Source organism: Micromesistius poutassou (genome assembly GCF_964030765.1).
Source record: "Micromesistius poutassou genome assembly, chromosome: 24".
NCBI lineage: Eukaryota > Metazoa > Chordata > Actinopteri > Gadiformes > Gadidae > Micromesistius > Micromesistius poutassou.
The window spans coordinates 1,483,362-1,503,361 of NC_140294.1; the positions used below are offsets into that span (position 1 = coordinate 1,483,362).

The following is a 20,000-nucleotide window of genomic DNA, read 5'->3' on the forward strand; positions in this document are numbered from 1 at the left end:
GCGCTGTGCAGGGATTATCACACTGCAGATGACGGATGTTACGGCCGTCGTTAAAAGTGCTGTGTGTTGTCGTCGTCGGCATTGATGGGGAGAGTGGTGTCTGGCCACATCGTGATACGCGGTTATGTCCTCTACGTTTACGATCGTGAAACGCTGCCTGAAAATTTTGAGGTTTTTGCCGAGGTCTTTCCATATCTTAAATAGCCAATTATCATTTTCTTTATTACGATTATATGTAATGAACCTCAGTTGAGCTCCTGAACAGATATCAGAAGGTATCGTCCTGAAGCCCAAAGCGAATGACTGTGTCGGAGCGACACAGAATAATGTTTTTGAATATGAGAGTCCTATTACGAAGAGAGAGGGAAGAATGTGCGAGGGAAAGAATAGATGGCCGCGGCGGTACCCTCAGTAGCTTTGTTGAGGGCCACGAGGCAGGTGAGAACCCTGGAAATGTCCTGGCCCTGCAGGAGATCGCTGACCTCAAAGGGCTGTGGAGAGAGAGAGAGAGAGAGAGAGAGAGAGAGAGAGAGAGAGAAAGAGAGAGAGAGAGAGACAGAGACAGAGAGAGAGAGACAGACAGACCGGAGATTAGGTTGGGTTTATTTCTGCATACTCAGATGCTTGCAATGTGTACAGAATCTACAATGAGTAGATTCTGCAGACAAAAAATTTGAACTTATGAGCTGCTGCATATTGTGAGCAGCAGCTCCATTATCTCAGTGTTCGTCCCCAGGAACACAACCAAGAGATAATAATAATATACCTTTTGGTCTTGAATGCTTTTCTGAGAAGTTTATGAGAGTAGGTAGAAGGAGAGCATTGCAAGAATCAAGATAATGTTTTTCATTATGCGTAAAAAAAGACATGTGGCAAGTGATAAAAAACAATCAGTTTTGCAATGTTTTCTTTTACAAAACGTCTATACGACAGTGGAAAGCAGCATGTTATCAAATCTGTGCCATTGGTTTCTGATTTGCATATTGGTCAATATGTACAAAGGCCCAACCTTTCAGACCTTTCCTTCTCTTTTGAAATACACCTGAAGAACTATACCAGTGTACTATACCAGTGTACTACTAAACCAGTGTACTATACCAATGTAATACTATACTAGTGTACTATACCAATGTACTATACCAATGTAATACTATACCAGTGTACTATACAAATGTAATACTATACTAGTGTACTATACCAATGTACTATACAAATGTAATACTATACCAGTGTACTATACCAATGTAATACTATACCAGTGTCCTATACCAGTGTACTGTACCAGTGTCCTATACCAGTGTCCTATACCAGTGTACTGTACCAGTGTCCTATACCCAGTGTCCTATACCAGTGTACTGTACCAGTGTCCTATACCAGTGTCCTATACCAGTGTACTGTACCAGTGTCCCCTATACCAGTGTACTACACCAGTGAACTTTTACCAGTGTACTACACCAGTGAACTTTACCAGTGTCCTATACCAGTGTACTGTACCAGTGTTAAATGAACTATCTATGTTCCCCTCTTCCTCTTCCCCAGCCATCTGATCCATTACCCGTCTCAACACCCAAAACACTTCCTACCCCCCTCGGCCTGCCAGGGATTACTCCGGATTACTGTAATCTGCATAGCGCTAATGGAGACATACACACACACACACACACACACACACACACCACACACACACACACAACACACACACACACACACACACACACACACACACACACACACCCTTCCAAGATCAAATATTTTATGTAGCTGGGCACATATGGAGTTTTGAAGCCAATTTGGTAATGGACCCAAAAGTCAAAAGAGGCCTACTAATTAATTTCACGAGGTACTCATGTACAAAAAGCAGGATTATTAGAATTGTGTCTTTTCATTGGTGCTTCACTGCGGTCAGCATCCCCCGACCCAGACGTACAAAACTGTGTTCTTCCTAGACAATACATTCAAGGTCCCAGTTTGTCACTCTTTTGTCCTGGGTGTGTGAACTAATAATAATAATATTATTAATAATTAATATAATAATAATCTATGCTTGATCGGAATTATGAGCTGATAGTTTGCGCGTAGGGTATGGTATGGGGATGAGCTTTTGCTGACCACTAACGTTATTATAGATCACCCACGTGGTGCGTGTATGTCCAATTTATTTCCTTTTCCTCCCCCCCCCGAAAGAAAACCCATATTCAGAGATTATTTTTGCACTTTTTAAATGCTGTGTTATTTCACTGCAATTAATTAAGCATAGTCTTTGACATAATACACAGCAGCTGTTAATATAATGGTAAAGCGATGTGACTTAAGATTTGGAAATCCAATAATATAAATCAATGGCCATGCCGGGCCAATCTATGTATGACACGACTGCACTTTAGCTAATTGCTTACAGAGCTGGGGCCCTGCTGTCGCTGTCAGAGGCCCCGTAAATCGAGCGATCCGAGCTCAAACGCCTGTTTCAGGAGGGGAAATCCAGGGCCAACTGACAGTTCAAATTAAATCATTACCACCCCTGCCTCCCTGCCTCTTGAGAGCTCTGCTCCGCCTCCTTCCCCTCACGAAGGCCCGCCCCCAGCCCTCTCTCTTCCTCATTCTTTCCCCTGACGTTGCGTTCGTGGGGTACCCCCGGAAATCCAGAGTTCTCGCGAGAGCGCAATTTGAATTTGCTCAGCGAGTCACTCTGGGAACGAGCAATATACGTCACTCCCCGATTCCCCCGGCCCAGAACATTAACCAATCACACCGGTGTGTCTGATATAGGCGGGCCAAAAGAGTTGCTGTTTTACCGACCCCGATACGGCAAGAGTCTTATCTATTGGTTAGCTCCGCTGGTCTGGATACGTCACCCCTTGTATTCTTCTGATTGGTCGTAGTGTTATCCAATTGCGTGCAGTGATATTTTCAAATGCACGGTTGGTGCCGCCCCTCGAGTTGGGCCATTTTCATCACTCGTTGCCAGACCCTACAGCTTTCTAGATGTGGGTCTGGATTTCCAGCCTATTCATGGGACTGAATCGGCCCAATATATTTAGCTAACCCAAGTTGTTAGCTAGCTCAAGGTATGAGCCAGCCCCAAATGTGAGCTCAAGGTATAGGCTAGTTCACGGTGTTTGCTGGCTCAAGGTGTGAGCCAGCTCAGGGTTTTCTACTTTTCTGTCTTTCAAAGTTGAAGTGTTTATACCTAGTTTACCACCAGAGACCTGTTCCTTATATTCCATTTCTATGTTCAACGGCGTCGATAAGACGTTGAGAAGCCATGCAAACAACCTGATCGCAATCGACCCGTTTGTGACATCGCAAGTGGGAGTGTCCACCCAGGTGTATGACGGACAGACCGGCCAGCCAGTTGGTAGAGCCCACTCGGTAGGCTGGTATGGTGATCCAACCTATCACAAATCAGGGTCGAGACTCCCATGTGTGATGTCACAAACAGGTAAATTTGTTTTGTATGTATGTATGTATGTATGTATGTACTGTATGTATGTATGGATGTATGTACTGTATGTATGTATGTATGTATGTATGTATGGATGTATGGATGGATGTGTGTGTGTGTGGGGGGGGGGGGGGGGGGTGTCTGTGTGTGTGTGTGTGTGTGTGTGTGTGTGTGTGTGTGTCTGTGCTGTGTGTGTGTGTGTGTGTGTGTGTGTGTGTGTGTGTCAATGCCGAAGCATGCCAGGAGTCAGAACACACACTCACACTGTACACTGAGGGCAGGGTGTGTGTTCAGTTACATTGAATGCAACAGGTCACAAAGTACACACACTCCAACCACCGGCTCCATAATCATAAACAGTGTGGTGGCGCAATCTGTTGCTACAACGCCCGGCACCAACAATCTCTGTTTCAAATCTCTGTTGCTATAACTACTGATTAAATAGAAGTAATCCCGTGAGGAATCCGGGCAAGGACGCCTGTGCTGGGAGTTATGAGAAAACACACAACATTCCCAACAGACCCGAAAGAAAAGGTTATTTAAAGTATGCGGTTACTTTCAGCCATCGCCTAATATTGTCATTGTGATATTGTCCACTTGATCACCAGAACTGATCATCTACACATAATGAGCTTCTTAACGTGACGTCCAATCCCAAATATATAAATGTGTTTTGGCACAAGCCACTCGCACTGCGAACTCGTGCACTGCAATGTCGGTTTGAACTATGAGCCGCACACCGTTACAGTAAGCAAACACAAAGTCGGCGGGCGCGGAAAGAAATGACAGAAAATACAGAATTCGCTCCCTAGACTCTGAACGCAAAGGGGGGGTTCCTCATGGGGGTGTTGTCGAGACTCACCTCCACGGAGAAGACAGCACAGCCCTGCAGGAACTCGCTGATGTTACTCTGGCACTCGCTGTCCGCTCGCGGGTCGGGGAACACCTGCACAGGTAGGGAGGGATCTGTGACAGGAGACCCTCTCTCTGATCATGTACACCTTCAACAGATGCGAATCCAACACCTCGGTTTACTAACAACGATTTCCATGAAGGTACGGTGCGGGTTCAGAGCTGTCATGGTTATTAAATAATACTAAAGCGCTGTTGCACTTGCTCCGCGGAGATCTGCTCGTTCGCAAGTCGGATTAGAATAAGGAGGAGGAAGTGACGTTGATGCCTCGTAGCGCGAGTGTGTGCGTGTGTGTGAGCGCGTGTGTGTGCGTTTGAAAGACCGACATAATAATAAAGAGAGCAACGGGGAACAAGTAGCCTATCACAGAGCTGCACTGTAATTAGCCCATTATAGACCAAATACATGCTTTGCCTCACTAATTAAATGTAAACGTAACGCTACGTTTTCTCCGGTAGAATGATTGGTGGCGGTGATAACCAGGTCAATAGATTAAATGTAGTTATTATCATCTTATAGATAAAATAGCCAAGATGTCTTCTGCTCGCGGACACGGTTACATGCACGCGCACACATAGCGGACCGGACAATCACGCACGCGCACACCATAGACCGCTTCACGCACGCAATTGACCGCTTCGCTGCACACTAGTGGACTGGGACCGGATATCCCATGTTAGCCCGTCGATAAACCCCTAATTTTATGCTTTGCTATTTGAGTCTGAATATTATGTCAATCATTCGACGAAATAATTAGGCCGTTTGATAGCCTCAACGATTAAAACAGGATTATACACATAAACAGGAACATGAACATGTTGCTTTTGTCGATATTCAGCAAGGATGCGCTATGTGTAGGTTATATCATGTGCATTTTAAACTGATACAGCCCATGTTATTTCCCGTTTTAAAGGAATCCAATGATAACTAGTTTGCACCCCGCTCCCCCATGTCCGGAGTGGATTGCTCCTCAGTCCCATACGCTTCGCTTACTTTGCCCAGCACCGTCCCGGGTCGTAGCCGCTCCAGCAGTCTACACAGCACCACTCCATCACGCAGGGAAGACTGGAGAAAGCTCTCCGGATCCGAGATCCGCTTCTTGGGTGAATCCAGGACCCCAAGCGTGATAAGCCACGTTACCGTCTGCTCGGCCGAATTCATGTCTGTGTCCGTATGGTGGAGGCTCGGGGTCGAAGCATGAGGTTTTGGTGTTTGCGGGCCTATTTACTGTGACACAAGACTGAGACGTCTGGGTATTCCCCTCACCAACCTCTGGTCTGACATCTCTGAAAAACGACCATCGAGTCGCCACTGCCCCCCCCCCCCCCCTCGCTCTCGCTCTCTCTCTCTCTCTCTCTCTCTCTCTCTCTCTCTCTCTCTCTCTCTCTCTCTCTCTCTCTCTCTCTCTCGCTCTCTCTCTCTCTCCCACCCCCATGCCCGCCTATTTCCCCTCAAGCCGCCGAGCCGTAAAGTCATCTAGCCAATGATGACATCATATCATGGACCACTGTGCTATCATAAAATATGTATTTTAAAACATCTACATGCCCATTTTTCCTAGCAACGGTTTGTGAATAATTTAAAAGGATTCAAGGATTTAACATTAAATCAAATACGTCTCAATATATCTAATAAGGCATTCGTAACCTATAGGACAAGCGAGGACGTCGTACAACAATTGAAGGACATTCAATTAGTAAATCAATGTCGAGCGAAAAAAAATGTCAGTGAATATTTTTATCCGGAACTGTAGCGCCCCCTTCCGGAAAATAGTTGGTACTACAGGTGCTCGTCAAGTACCTTGCAACTTCCAATAAATGCATGTTATATTAACACGTGTTCTTTCTGTCAATCGAAATGCATCACCAAGAAAGACGGCTGATAGGCAGACAGACAGACAGACAGACAGACAGACAGACAGCGAGCTTGATAGCTAGTTAGGTACTTTGCTATGTTGTTTGTTTCCCGTTGTGTTATTGTGGTAGTATTTTACTGATGACCCTTCTATGATGCAGTAATATTGTATCCTAAAGGAGGCCTATACATCTGTACATTTCACTTTAAAACTTTTAAATAAAAGACGCACTCTTTAATTTCATGGATAAACATGTCATACGCATCAGGGATTTTATTCCAGTCATTTAATGTCTAAGTGTGGAGTGTGTGTGGTTAAAGGCTGGTTTATTCACCACCTGCTCGGCTTGTAACATCTTGACAACTCTCTAATAAATAGCATTAACATCATATCCCGGTTCCCTGGTCGTTGTTGGAGCCTAGTAAAGCTGTCTAGGTGGCGTGGGGTACAGAAAACGGCCACAGCTATGCCCTGTCCCAATTCTCCCCCGCCCTTCCCCTAGATTTGAGCCATAACCATAGATTTTGCACGTTCCTGCAAATGGGTAGGGTGTCCCAACACTTAAGGGACCAAGGGGGAGTGCTGTTTTTCCACTTAAAATCAACCCTTGAACGCTAGCCAGCTCGGTAGTTGACTTGAAGCTAAGGGCACTCAAAGCAAGTGTTCTTGTTAAGGGTAGAGAAATGGGAAGGAAGCAAAAAAAACACCTAGGAACTATTAATAAGACTTGTGCGAGCAAGGCAGTGTGGGCCCGCTTCTGTACCTACGTGTTTCGTGACAGCAGACCCATTTGTGGTTAGGGTTTGACAAATGTCTAGAATATTTATTCCGACACCCGGAAACCAGACAGCTCTCCCCCACAGTGTGAGAATACATATCTAAATGAACACATTAACAAGTTAAATGAAAAAAAAGGTTAAAGCGCTGTTGTGGTACAGGATGTGGTGAAACAATTTCGGACAGGATGAAGTATAGACATTGCTAGCAAAGTCAGAATAACCTCTCCAGATGCATATCTGTGCAAGGCATTTCTTATGATAAACCTTACTTTATGGATTTTAAATCGATTGAACAAGTTCAAATTCCTTGCCAAATGGCTTATATAAACTGTAGAATTGTGCTCTTTAGAAACGTATGTTGCAACTGAAGCAGGCGTTACCCTGTGGAATGTAGACTCCTTATACAGCAGGACGTTAATATATATATTGATCGGGTCAAGGGTATGATATCAGTATTGAGGGCAGGTTATCAATTAATTATTATTGATTAGTAGATTAGTCACATTAACTTACTTATTCATGTGAACCACTTCCTCTCCACTTCCTGAGCCTAAAGAGAACTTTCAGAGTTGTGGGCCCTAATAGCATTCAACCATGGACAATAGTTTCAATATTCAGAAAATATATTTTGTTGCGTTCCGAGGACGGAACGTGCCGGTCGTGACGTGTGACGGCGACGGGGGGGGGACGGGACGGTTGGTGGCGTGCCCGATGACCAGGCCCCTTTCGTCAGTCCCGTCGCTTGTTCTGTTAGCCTCTCCGCTCGCGACTTCCTCATTCGCACCCGTGCGCAGCTTCCTCTTTCACTCGCTGGCATGACTCTTCCTCAAAGGGTGACGGCGGTGACGGCGGTGTCGGCGGCAACGGTGACGCAAAGAAAAGTGCTTTTGTGGAAACAAAACCTAAAGCGTACAAGAAAACCCACACGGGAAAGAAGCAACGACGGACGATAAGGTTATAAGCTACGGCCTTTTTTCAATGTGGTGTCCTGCCGAGACGAGAGGAGAGGAGGTGAGTTCTACGAGGATGCTTGGTGAGGGACGAGACACTTCTTGCTAAATCGCAAAATTCCACAAACCGATACACTGAAACTTTCCCTCTTTATAATCTCGAAACCCGTGTGTGTGTGTGTGTGTGTGTGTGTGTGTGTGTGTGTGCGTGTGTGTGTGTCTGTGTGTGTGTGTGTGTGTGTGTGTGTGTGTGTGTGTCTGTGTGTGTGTGTATGTATAGAGTTGATGGCTGAGATTGTGCGCCAATTGTGTGTGTATGTCTCCGATGTGTAGTTTCTGTGTGTGTGTGTGTGTGGATGTGGGGTTAGTGTGTTAGAGTGCACCTGCACATGTGAGGGTGGTTGTGATAAAGAGACAGAAATAGCAAGAAAGTGAGAGAGAGAGAGAGTGTGAAAACGTGTGTGTGTGTGTGTGTGTGTGTGTGTGTGTGTATATGTGCGTGTGTGTGAGATACTCATCATGTCAGGGGACTCGGGCACACTATCCTGGAAGAGCACGTCTTCGCCCACCAGTCAGTCCAACTCCCTGGAAGGCTCCCCGGTCTGCAGTGCCCCCCCACACAGGGACGGAGGCCTGTCCCCCTTAGCCCCCAAGATCATCAAAGTCTGCTTCTTCGGCCAAGGGTCCAACCTGGGAACCAACTTCAAGCTGGTGCGCTGCGAAGACGGGTGGACCGTCAGGGTAAACATCTCAAGTCTGGCGTCTATGGAGAGGAGTGTTATAAGTTTAAAGTTTCACGTCGCAGTGACGACCCCTATTTAAGGAGCCCAGGGACATTGGAATGTTAGTTATTGAGTTGGTTGTAAGGTTACTTTTTGGTCATTGTTTAGTAATTATTCGTGAAATGATTTGTCATTATGGGGAGACTTTGTTGTTATTGAAACTGCCACAACGTTTCTCATGTAAGACGTGGCAAAACAACGTTTTCATTAGCCTACATTAGGTACAGTTACGTTGATTCTTGGTTTTACGGTACTACAACAATACGGTACTACAATCCACGGTACTACTGTACGACAATACGCACTATGGCGAACAATCCCATGATGCACTCTGTTGTACGAGCCCTGTAGGTGGTAGGTTGGATGTGAAGTTAAAAATAATTGAAAACTTAAGACATTGCTACATGCTATTGTTTCATTGGGTTGTCTTCAGCTATAGGCTACGTTACACACAGTCTTGAAGGTAACTTATAATAATAATAATAATAATAATAATAATAATAATAATAATAATAATAACAATAATAAACACGTGTATTGCTTTACAAATGGTTGTCAGCAGCGTGTATAAATGCAAAAAAGAAAAGTACCTGACTAACTTCGACACCCCCTGTGCCCACCGGCGGCCGTGTCCCCGCTGTCACACAGTCCATTGTCGGCTCAGTGCTGAATAGCGGCTGCGTGGGCCCGGGCATCAGGTACCCGTTGTGCTACGGGCTCCTGCTCCGCCACCTCAAGTCGGCCGCGGAGCACTGGCTGCACCCGGGCCTCAGCATCCCCGAGCTCACGCACACCTACGAGCGGCAGCACCTGGAAGCCGAGTGGAGGTCAGAGTCGATCGCTGTTGCTGTTGTTGTTGTTGTTGCTGCTGTTGTTGTTGTTGTGGATGATTTGTGTTGGGTGGAATTAGTTAGTGTTGTGAATTAGACCTGTTGATTTGATTGATTTTGTATCGGTTTTGTGGTTGTGGGCCTATCAGGTCAAACGGTATATAAATTGCTTAAATATTTGTAGGAAAATAAAAGGTGTAGTGTTTTACAAACTTTTTGATCGCTTTCTCTACAGATACGACTTGAGAATAAGATACATCCCGCAAGACTTCCTTGAGAAATTCAAGGAAGACAGATCATCAATGCTCTACCTTTACCAGCAGGTGTGTGTTTGTGTGTGTGTGTGTGTGTGTGTGTGTGTGTGTGTGTGTGTGTGTGTGTGTGTGTGTGTGTGTGTACATATATGATATAAATTATCTTTATATTAAAGGCTCTGTTTCATTAGTAAGTAAAAACAACGTTTTTTAGGAATATTATTTACAACCAGGCTAAGTGATCGCAACAAAGATGAGAGTCCACACATGATGATCAAAAGTGTATAGCCTAATAATATATTTATTAAAAAATGATACAAGAATATAACAAGCCATCTGTAAAATCAGAGGTGAGGGTAGTGTATGTATGACTGGGCAGTGTGTTCGGTGGGGATGTGGGAATAACCACCTCACAAGACGAAAAGGAACCAAACCAAAACAAGAGGAACTAAAACCAAAATGACCTATAAAACAATAAAACAATAAAACTATTGACCAGTCACTAAGTCACGCCCCCCGCAATTACAATGACAAACTCAGACAAACAAACCAGACTCGATAACAAAAACATATGGAAAAATGTCGACTGACAGTATATCAAAGCAGGATTTGGAGAATTTTTTGGGCGAAAAAAAGATTCAATTTCTTCCAGGATCAATCGAAAGGAACAACATTACGCTATGGAGGGGTATATTCAAAACTTTAAAATACATACAGAAGGTAACAAGCTTAAATTCAGTTGGTATTCTGACCTGCTGCACAGTCTGATCCACATCACACACTTTTTCTTGTCCCGTTGGGGCTTGGGAAAAGGGATGAAATATACCCCATTCTGCAGCCTCTTGGGATACCGACTGTCCATGTTACATGTACCCCAAGCACATCATTTGACCATGTTTATTTACGCAAACATAAATCCACCATTAAATTGTTATATTATGCCTCCTCTGTTGGTTTCAATGGAGTTGTCCGAGCCGTTGTCAGAGTATAGTTTAGGCTGAAATGACATCGGCTCATCTGTGTTCTAAGGGTGGAGCTTAGCGACAGGTCAATTGGTGAGGGAAGAGAAAAACTTAAGATTCTGTTGATATGTGTTCTTGCCCACTTGGTAGATCCTTGTTATTTTTTCATTTAGGGGCAGGGCTGTGTTTTCCCCCTCAATCCCACCTCAGGCCTCAGGCGCCCCCTCCGAAGCCACTCCCCCAAATCCACTCCCCCAAAGCCACTCCCCCAAATCCACTCCCCCAAAATGCAAGCTTTTTTAGCACTGGGTCTGCCTATAGCCTTGCGGAAGACTCTGGTCATTCGCAGTGAGTGCTAGGACATAGTGCACACAGGTAGCCAGGTTGCTAGGTAGACAAACATGTAGTCTGTCCAATCACAGGGCTGCGACCGCCACAGACACCCCTGGCGCTGGTCATTGTCACAGCATCACAATAAGCGTCAAAGTTGCTTCTATTAGAGAAGGTGAATGGTTTGAGTGTTTGAGTGCGTGTGCTTATTTTCCCCACAGGTGCGCAGTGACTACATGCATCACTTTGCCACCAAAGTCAGCGATGGCATGGCACTGCAGTTAGGCTGCCTGGAAATAAGGTGGGTGCTGTTAAACCACACAAGCTAAACACAAATCCCACAGACCACGTGTGATAGTAGGCTTGTTTCACTGTGTGTTCACAGACGCTTCTGCAAAGACATGAATCCCAATGCATTGGAGAAGAAATCGAATGTTGAACTTTTAGAGTAAGTATCGATAATGTATTATTAGTAATGTTACTATTAATAGTAGTAATGAAGAAATTAAGTTTATTGTGATGGACAATTGTGTATCTATACACAACAATTGTGTATCTTCTTAATATGCAATATGTGTTCTTAACATGCAATATGTGTTCTGAATGAGTGCATCTTCTTGACTAGCAAATAACGTGAATTATTCAAACTTCAGCATTGTGTACGGCAACTTTGATGCAAAGCTCGATCAACGTCACATATGAATGTTGAATATATACTGTATGATGTATACAGTTTGTTTTATGTCCTCTAATGCACTCCACTAGGAAAGACATTGGCCTGGGCGTCTTCTTCCCCAGAGAATTGATTGACAGCATGAAGGTATGTAATAATAATAATAATAATAAAAAAAATTATAGTAATATTAATAATAATAATAGAATTTCAACCATAACTTCATAACATTACAGTTGAATGATCTATTTGTATTCCTTATACGTATTATAACATATCTGTTTATCTGCCCCTACATATGGGTGTGTACGTGTCCTCCAGCCCAAGCAGCTTCGTAAGATGATCCAGCAGACATTCCAGGGCTACTCCACCCTGACGGAGGACCTGTGCATCGCCCGCTTCTTCAAAACACTGGCCCAGTGCTACTCCTTCACCCAGGAGAGCTTCACCTGCCAGCTGGTGGTGAGCCTGCACGCGTCTATGAGGATGACATCTTTGTTTGCTCTTTCAAGTTTTCTTATTTAGAATTGATTTGATTCAAGTAAACAAAATGTGCTATGGCGTTCAAGGTGACATATTGTACCACCAGGTGTGAGTGCGATTAGCCGTTACAAGCCGTTTTGAAAATCGGCCTCTTCTGATGTCACAAGTGGGCGTGTCCACCTAGATGTATGACGGATAGATGAGCAACGTTTGCTGCAGTCCACCGGGTAGGCTGGTGGACTGATCTATCCAGCACACATCTAGGTGGACACGCCCACTTGTGATGTCAGAAGAGGCAGATTTTCAAAAGGGCTTGTAACGGCTAATCACAGTCACACTTTTAACAGATATGATATTAATTTCTGATGACACCATCGTGTATGTGTGTGTGTGTCTGTGTCTGTGTGTGTGTCTGTGTGTGTGTGTGTGTGTGTGTGTGTGTGTGTGTGTGTGTGTGTGTGTGTGTGTGTGTACACGTGTGTGTGTACACGTGTGTGTACGTGTGTCTACAGCAAGGTTGGAGTCTTTCAATTGACCTGGTGATCGGCCCAGAAGGCATCAGCCAAAGGGCAGACAAGGAGTCAACGGTGAGCTATCACTTTCCCAGTACAAGTGAGCTAATAATGCTTGCTCACTGTTGAGCCATCACTCTCCCAGTATACGTATATGACCGAGTGATGCAAAACACAGACACTACACTGAAATGCCATAAGAATTCAGTCACCCACTGTGTGACCACAGACGTGACGATCATCCGTGGTAACAACACACCCACGCTTCGTGTAGAGCACATGAGGCTGTTCCATTGTTCAAGTGTTGTCACGGAACGTGTTGGGCTGCATGTTCGTTCTAATTCAACTTTCATGCAAGCAAAAAGCTTTACCAAAGAGGAAGTTCAACCTCATTCCGCCTGTTCCATTTTTGTTCCAAAACAACAGATAGTACTAATAGAGTTAAACTCAAACCATGCCGAAACCCTTGTTTTAAACGCCTCTGTAGGTCATCTATGATCTTCGACATAGTAAGCGATGCTATTTTATGATTCTCACTAAAAAGAATATGACACAATGATGAAGAACTAACAGGTGTCAAATCGTATATGGTTTTGCAAGTTTTGCGCCAACCGCTTTGTGAACGTGCTACTCTGCTCCAAACTCCGAAGTGTAACGCCAAGGTGTGTGGCGCATTTCATATTCAACGTCCCTCATTATAGCGCTCATACTCAACCAGGTGTCGTGATCGACCGATCTATCGGCCGGCCGATATTATCGGCTGATATTTGCATTTTTCGGCATCGGCCTATACAAGTTTGCATATAATTTTTTTAATTTTAGATACATTTTTAAATCGAGACTTCGAGACATTTGTAATCATCATTGTGTCATTGAGGGAGTAATTGAGGGAGCAAAAGCAGTATCGGCTCAAGAAAATCGTCATCAGAGTATCGGTCATCGGCTAAGGCTGATTATCGGTATCGGTCACCATGGAGATAACACGCCCCCCTTCCTTACTATAGCTATAGCCAAAATAAATTTCTTTCAAATCATACACGGGGTTCACTTACACTCCAAGCACCTTTCTTATCGACCCCTGGGCTTTCCTCACTCCTGTCTCTCTGGTTGAGCTCCTGGTGTGTTTGTCCCGTCTCCACAGCCCATCCTGCTGGCCAGCTTCAGCCAGGTCCGGAGCATCCTCTGCTCCAAGGAGAGCGACGGCCGAGCCATGCTGAACGTCCACATGGAGGGCGCCGGCCAGGTACTCACCTGGCTCTGACCGTCCAATGAGGGTGGTAGGGCCAGGTACCGCCCCTCACCTGGCTCTGACCGTCCCAGGAGGGTGGTAGGGCCAGGTACCGCCCCTCACCTGGCTCTGACCGTCCCAGGAGGGTGGTAGGGCCAGGTACCGCCCCTCACCTGGCTCTGACCGTCCCAGGAGGGTCATCAGACCGCACTGTGGTTGGGCTGAGTTAGAGCCGGTTAGGTAACGGTAGGGTCAGGTTAGGTTACGTTAGGTCAAGTTGGCTTAGGATGGGTCAAGTTAGGTGAGGTCAAGTTAGGTCGTATTGAATTATTTAAAGTTAGGTTATACTGGAGAAGGATAGATACAATCAAATGAGATTAGGTATAATGATAGATTAGGTTAACCAATTTAGATTAGGTTAGGTAAGATTATGTTGGATCAGACAGTTCTGTGTTCTTTCAGAATAGACTGATGGCTGGATGGATAGATTAATGGATAGACGGAAACACCAGAAAGACCTACATGCAGACAGACGGACAAACGTGTCCTTCTCTACTCCTCAGCCCCTGTCAGTCAACACCTCCTCCATGGCCATGGCTGAAAACATGGCCGACATCATCGACGGGTACTGTCGCCTACAAACCAACTCGGAAAGCTCCCTCATCATCAGGCCAAACAAAGGTACTGTACCTCACTCACTCCTCTGTACCTCACTCACTCCTCTGTACCTCACTCACTCCTCTGTACCTCACTCACTCCTCTGTAGCCCTCTCACTCCTCTGTACCCCACTCACCTCCTCCTCTCTACTTCACTCACTCCTCTGTAGCCCACTCACTCCTCTGTACCTCACTCACTCCTCTGTAGCCCACTCACTCCTCTGTAGCCCTCTCACTCCTCTGTACCTCAATCACTCCTCTCTACCCAACTCACTCCTCTTTACCTCACTCACTCCTCTGTACCTCACTCACTCCTCTTTACCCAACTCACTCCTCTGTACCTCACTCCTCTGTAGCCCACTCACTCCTCTTTACCTCACTCACTCCTCTCTACCTCACTCACTCCTCTGTACCTCACCCACTCCTCTGTACCTCACTCACTCCTCTGTACCTCACCCACTCCTCTGTACCCCACTCACTCCACTGTAGCCTACTCACTCCTCTCTACCAAACTCACTCCTCTGTAGCCCACTCACTCCTCTCTCCCGACTCACTCCTCTGTACCTCACCCACTCCTCTGTTCCCCACTCACTCCTCTCACTCCACTCTCTCACTCCTCTGTACGGGGTGTTACTATCTGCTGTTCACTCGTTTAGACGACCCTTTTATCCAAAGCGACTTGGTGTTATTTTCTTGTGAGGGATGATAGTGTTGTCTTGTAAGGACAGAGTCAATCAAGTCGTCCTATTCAACTGTGGATTCGTAGTTCAATCATTCAGGGTTTGTCCTCGTGCGTATTGAATTTGTGTTCAATGTTGTCACTATAATACTTGCTCGAAAGGACTAATCTGTGAGTACATTTTCTTTACATGGTTTTAACAGGAAGAGAAACATTTGCACTGCCTGACATCCCGAAGGGGTGAGTGTGCACTTGCATGCGTGTGTGTGTGTGTGTGTGTGTGTCTGTGTGTATGTGTGTGCACAGGTATGTGTGGTAGATGTGGTAGATGTGTGGTGCCAAGATGTATGTGTCGTTCTGTATGATGAGGTGTGATCTCAAAGTGTGTGTGTTTGTTACAGTTGCTTGCTTGTATGTGTGAATGCATGACGACCAACACACCAGACTCTACACACAAGACTCTAAATAAATATAAAGTAGAAGTAGATAAGTACACACATTTTGTTCCCCATATACGGCTTTCTCACCATATCCCTTTGCAAATTGACATCAAGTACGACTATTTATAGCCAGCAAATCTCCCTCTCTTTCTCTCAGTGAATCTCCAGTTCTGCCCTGTAAAGTCAATCGAGTCGGTAAGTGTTGTTTCTGATTGAAGTTCATTAGAGTTCAACGCACAGGTCTGACCTCAGGGCGAGGGAAATCTCCCGTTGCACAAGCACAAAAAAGTTCTCTATTATTGTAACCGAGGCATCGTTAACAATAATAGATCTGTGTATGTATGATTTCAAACATTCCAGTGTTGTAAAGAAAGAGAGAGAGCAGAAAAGAGCAGAAGAGAGTACAATTTAGAAATCAAGCATCCAAAAAATGTCACCTCCATTTCTGCTCATTTCCTATCCTACGTTTCTCCACCATTGAGTCACTATTAACTGTCAATGATCTGTGATTAACACGCAAGTGAGTCACGATCACCTGTGATTGACAAACAAGATGAATTCCCCTAACCAAACATGCAAGAGATGCCCTGATTGGCCAGAAATGAGCAAGGAGCGGTCTTAAATCGAAATGGTCTCCCACAGAGGCAGAAACTTATCTTTGAAACTTTTTCTGACTAAACACTGCCTGTAACTAACTTATTTTAATAGTTTCACTCATTTTGAAAGTCGATTTTTCAAAGTGATCTTTAATATTACATACTAAAGTATACATACTCTAAACTATGGAGCATATTATATACTTCACACCTGCTGTACCGTTCTCCTTTACTCTTCTTTGATAAGGTGTAAAGTGGCTTCATAAATCTACTTTGCCATATGATTGTGTTTTCCACTCCAGGTTCTGATATCTATGAGGAGATTTCTGAGGAAGCAAGGTCTCTCGGTGAGCTATAAGCTGAAACATGGCTTGACTCTACTGTACAGCCTCTTCACTATTAAATAAAGAAGAAATCATTAGTGATTTATTTTGGATCACAATAATTATAAATAAATTAATATATATATATATTTTAAGTATTTTTTTTTTTGTAGTAATTTTAGTAATAATTGTACGTGTGTGTGTGTGTGTGTGTGTGTGTGTGTTCGTGTGCGTGTGTGTGCCATCAGACCGTAAACAGAGTCTGGACAGAGATGACATCGTTCTGGGGCGAATACTAGGCGAGGGTTTCTTTGGAGAGGTGCATGATGGGATTTACAAAAACCCTGTAAGTTCTCACTTTCTGCTTCCGAATATAGCTCTGTTTAATTCATCATCTGTGGTTTGAGATCCATTAAGGATACTGTGAAAGTTATGGAATCCATTACCATTTTGACTGTGACCGCCATAGGCCTCAATGCAACAGTATTTTTACAAAGTGTAAGCACAAATATACCTTGATGTTATGGATCACCAGATTGGTTGGGCTCACGTGTGTGTGTGTGTGTGTATGTGTGTGTATGTGTGCGTGTGTGTGCGTGTGTGTATGCATGTGTGTGTGTGTGTGTGTGTGTGTGTGTGTGTGTATGCATGTGTGTGTATGTGTCTGTGTGTACGTGCACGTGTGGTTGTGCGCATGTATGTGTGTGTGTGTGTGTGTGTGTGTGTGTGTGCACGCATTTTGCCTTTAGACAGGGGAGAGGATCCGAGTGGCGGTAAAAACATGCAAGGACTGCTCAGCCGACGTGAAGGAGAAGTTCCTCAGTGAAGCCGGTAAGTCAAAAGTCAAAGTCAACTTTATTTTCAATTAAAAAATATGTGCCAGACAGCACAGAGGAACTGAAATGGCGTTTATCTTCGACCCATTGCATGAGTGCGTGAGTGCACTGTGAGTGCAGTGAGTGCGGTTAGTGTACTTTACGTTTAAGCATACTCATGGAAGTATGGCTATCGGAACACAGCGCAGCACTCAATCACCCTGGATGACCTCCGGTTGTGACATGGCTGTGACCCGCCCACCTTGTGGTCGGCCTCAAAGAGAAACCTGAGGAAGTGGACAGAAAGGGAGAGGCGACCGCTTTGGTCGCCTCTATGACCGTGAACCGTGACGCAATGACCCTCGGTGACCCTCATGCCATGACGTCATCATGACATTGGCAAGACCCGCCCCCTTTGAGGTCAGCGTTAACGATAAACCACGCCTGTGTCTTAAAAAAAGGTAGTTTTGTAGCCTGGTCTGTGAATATGATCACAAGGCATTCTATCTACCCTACAATGATCTGTCTCTCTCTCTCTCATCTCTCTCCTGCTCTCTCTCTCTCTCTCTCTCTCTCTCTCTCTCTCTCTCTCTCTCTCTCTCTCTCTCATATATCTCTCCTGCTCTCTCTCTCTCCTGCTCTCTCTCGCTCTCCCTCTCTCTCTCTCTCTCTCTCTCTCTCTCTCATCTCTCTCTCTCATCTCTCTCTCTCTCATCTCTCTCTCTTTCATCTCTCTCTCTCTCCCTCTCCCAGTGCTGATGAAGGGCCTGAACCACCAGCACATCGTGCGTCTGGTGGGCGTGATCGAGTGGGACCCCGTCTGGATCGTCATGGAGCTGTACGAGCACGGCGAGGTGGGTCACACTCCGTCTCCATGGCAGCGCTGTCGACCTCACCGCACCTCACTCGTCTCGCTCGGTAGCACCTTGTCACGTAGAAGAAAATGAAGCGTTTCATGTAGCGGTGCGTGTGTGGGTGCGTCTGTGCGTGTTTCTATGTACGTTTGTGCGTGTGGTCTATATGTTTGGGTGAGTGGGAGTGTGTGTGCGTGACTGCATATGCACACACATGGTACGCACAGGGACGTATACACGTGTGTGCACACACACACACACACACACACACACACACACCAGTGGCGGCTGGTGGTTTTTAAAGTGAGGGAGGAAGGAAGGATTGCGCACTTGGTTGCCATTGGCCTGCTTGCACTGTTAGTGGCGTATGGTGGCATAAGTATGTGAGAATCAAGTTGTTTCAGGGTGTTTTGATCAACTACAAAATAGAAGGGAGGGATAATTATGTGAATAAAATTTATACAAATCCACCAGTGGCAGCATTGTACTTTGAAAGCTGGTGGGAAGCATGTCTTGGACTACAAGGGCAGAAGGAAAGGACGCAAAGTCAATTAGTCAAATCAGGCCTACTCTTGATTTGTAAAACTAAATAAAAAAATCATTGGGCCTATTTTTGTCCTCAATGACTGAAGCTATTGGTTGTAAAATGTTTATTTTCAGCTACAATTGTTTTAAGAAAAAAAAGAAGACACAAGACCAAAAGTGATGCCATTTAAAATGCATCATGCTCTGAATCATTCACTAACATCCTTTCCACAATATTAAACAGAACGGTCAGAGTAACAAACAATTAAAAGAACAACAAGAACATAATTTCACAACTATTGACATGGGCTGTAAGCCTAACATTGTTTGAGGCAAATGTGGATGTTAATGGATGTTTCAGAATGTTGGTCATGGTGTTAAGCCAAATAAGATTGAGGGACTTCATTTATAGATCAAGTCAATCCTCCTCGCTGTTTGTGTTGCACAGATATCAGTGACCTGGTCATACCAAACGGGATATTTTTAAAGTGATTTCAGAATAACAGCGAGTGTAACTCCACGTTTTCGCCACCCTTTCAGACGGCTTGGTAACCCAACGGTGGAGTACCGAAAAATAGGTTGACTTTTGTATGCCGACCTGTAATATAAGTGAACAGAGCCGCACTGTACCGCAACGAACAGTAGCGCACCGCTCGGTGGAAACGAGGCATACGAGCGGGTTTGTTGGTTCTCGTAGCCTAGAGACTTGAGGGGATAAACCCTCCCTCTGCGCTGCTCCACAGCCAGGGCTCCGGCTTATTGGTTCATAGCACACCAGGGATCCAGCCTATTTGTGAATAGACGTTGACGCGATTCAGATCCCTTAGCTAGTCCCACCCACTCAGAGGAGGACTTTCCTCCTCTCTCCCATTGACCCCCATGTTATCCACCGGCCGCCAGTAGTTCCCGGGAAGGTAGGGAGTGCTAATAGCCCTTTACCCAGGGAAACGAACATTACATATACAAAGGCATTAAAGTAGTCATATTTAAGGGCATTAATTCATTACAGTAGTAGGGCAATCTACACTTTTTATTCTCAACAATGTTATGTAACAATGTATGTTTATTCTCAACAGACATTGTTAACAATGTTAACAATGTCTTCCTCCCTCTCCTCA

At 45.0% G+C, this 20,000-nt stretch overlaps 2 protein-coding genes across 3 annotated transcripts in view; one reads left to right on the top strand and one right to left on the bottom strand.

Moving 5' to 3' along the window:
* Positions 1-5,629, bottom strand: part of arhgef7b (Rho guanine nucleotide exchange factor (GEF) 7b) — a 24,470-nt gene extending 18,841 nt beyond the window's left edge. The window contains exons 1-3 of the mRNA XM_084487870.1: positions 5,349-5,629; positions 4,305-4,388; positions 407-491 (exon numbers count right to left, since the gene is read on the bottom strand). Coding sequence (XP_084343996.1) covers positions 407-491; positions 4,305-4,388; positions 5,349-5,516 — 337 coding nt within the window. The 5' untranslated portion in view covers positions 5,517-5,629. The remainder of the gene's footprint in view (positions 1-406; positions 492-4,304; positions 4,389-5,348) is intronic.
* Positions 5,630-7,768: 2,139 nt separating this feature from the next.
* Positions 7,769-20,000, top strand: part of LOC311369481 (protein-tyrosine kinase 2-beta-like) — a 20,977-nt gene continuing 8,745 nt past the window's right edge. Inside the window, exons 1-17 of one of the 2 annotated variants that reach the window (XM_084487648.1) lie at positions 7,769-8,022; positions 8,220-8,680; positions 9,370-9,548; positions 9,787-9,874; positions 11,319-11,398; positions 11,483-11,545; positions 11,863-11,917; positions 12,092-12,232; positions 12,766-12,840; positions 13,907-14,008; positions 14,557-14,674; positions 15,533-15,569; positions 15,927-15,964; positions 16,668-16,712; positions 16,937-17,034; positions 17,438-17,519; positions 18,257-18,357. In XM_084487648.1, the coding sequence (XP_084343774.1) occupies positions 8,459-8,680; positions 9,370-9,548; positions 9,787-9,874; positions 11,319-11,398; positions 11,483-11,545; positions 11,863-11,917; positions 12,092-12,232; positions 12,766-12,840; positions 13,907-14,008; positions 14,557-14,674; positions 15,533-15,569; positions 15,927-15,964; positions 16,668-16,712; positions 16,937-17,034; positions 17,438-17,519; positions 18,257-18,357 (1,524 nt within the window). In that variant the 5' untranslated portion in view covers positions 7,769-8,022; positions 8,220-8,458. The remainder of the gene's footprint in view (positions 8,023-8,219; positions 8,681-9,369; positions 9,549-9,786; positions 9,875-11,318; positions 11,399-11,482; positions 11,546-11,862; positions 11,918-12,091; positions 12,233-12,765; positions 12,841-13,906; positions 14,009-14,556; positions 14,675-15,532; positions 15,570-15,926; positions 15,965-16,667; positions 16,713-16,936; positions 17,035-17,437; positions 17,520-18,256; positions 18,358-20,000) is intronic. The other variant, XM_084487647.1, reaches the window with a different exon arrangement.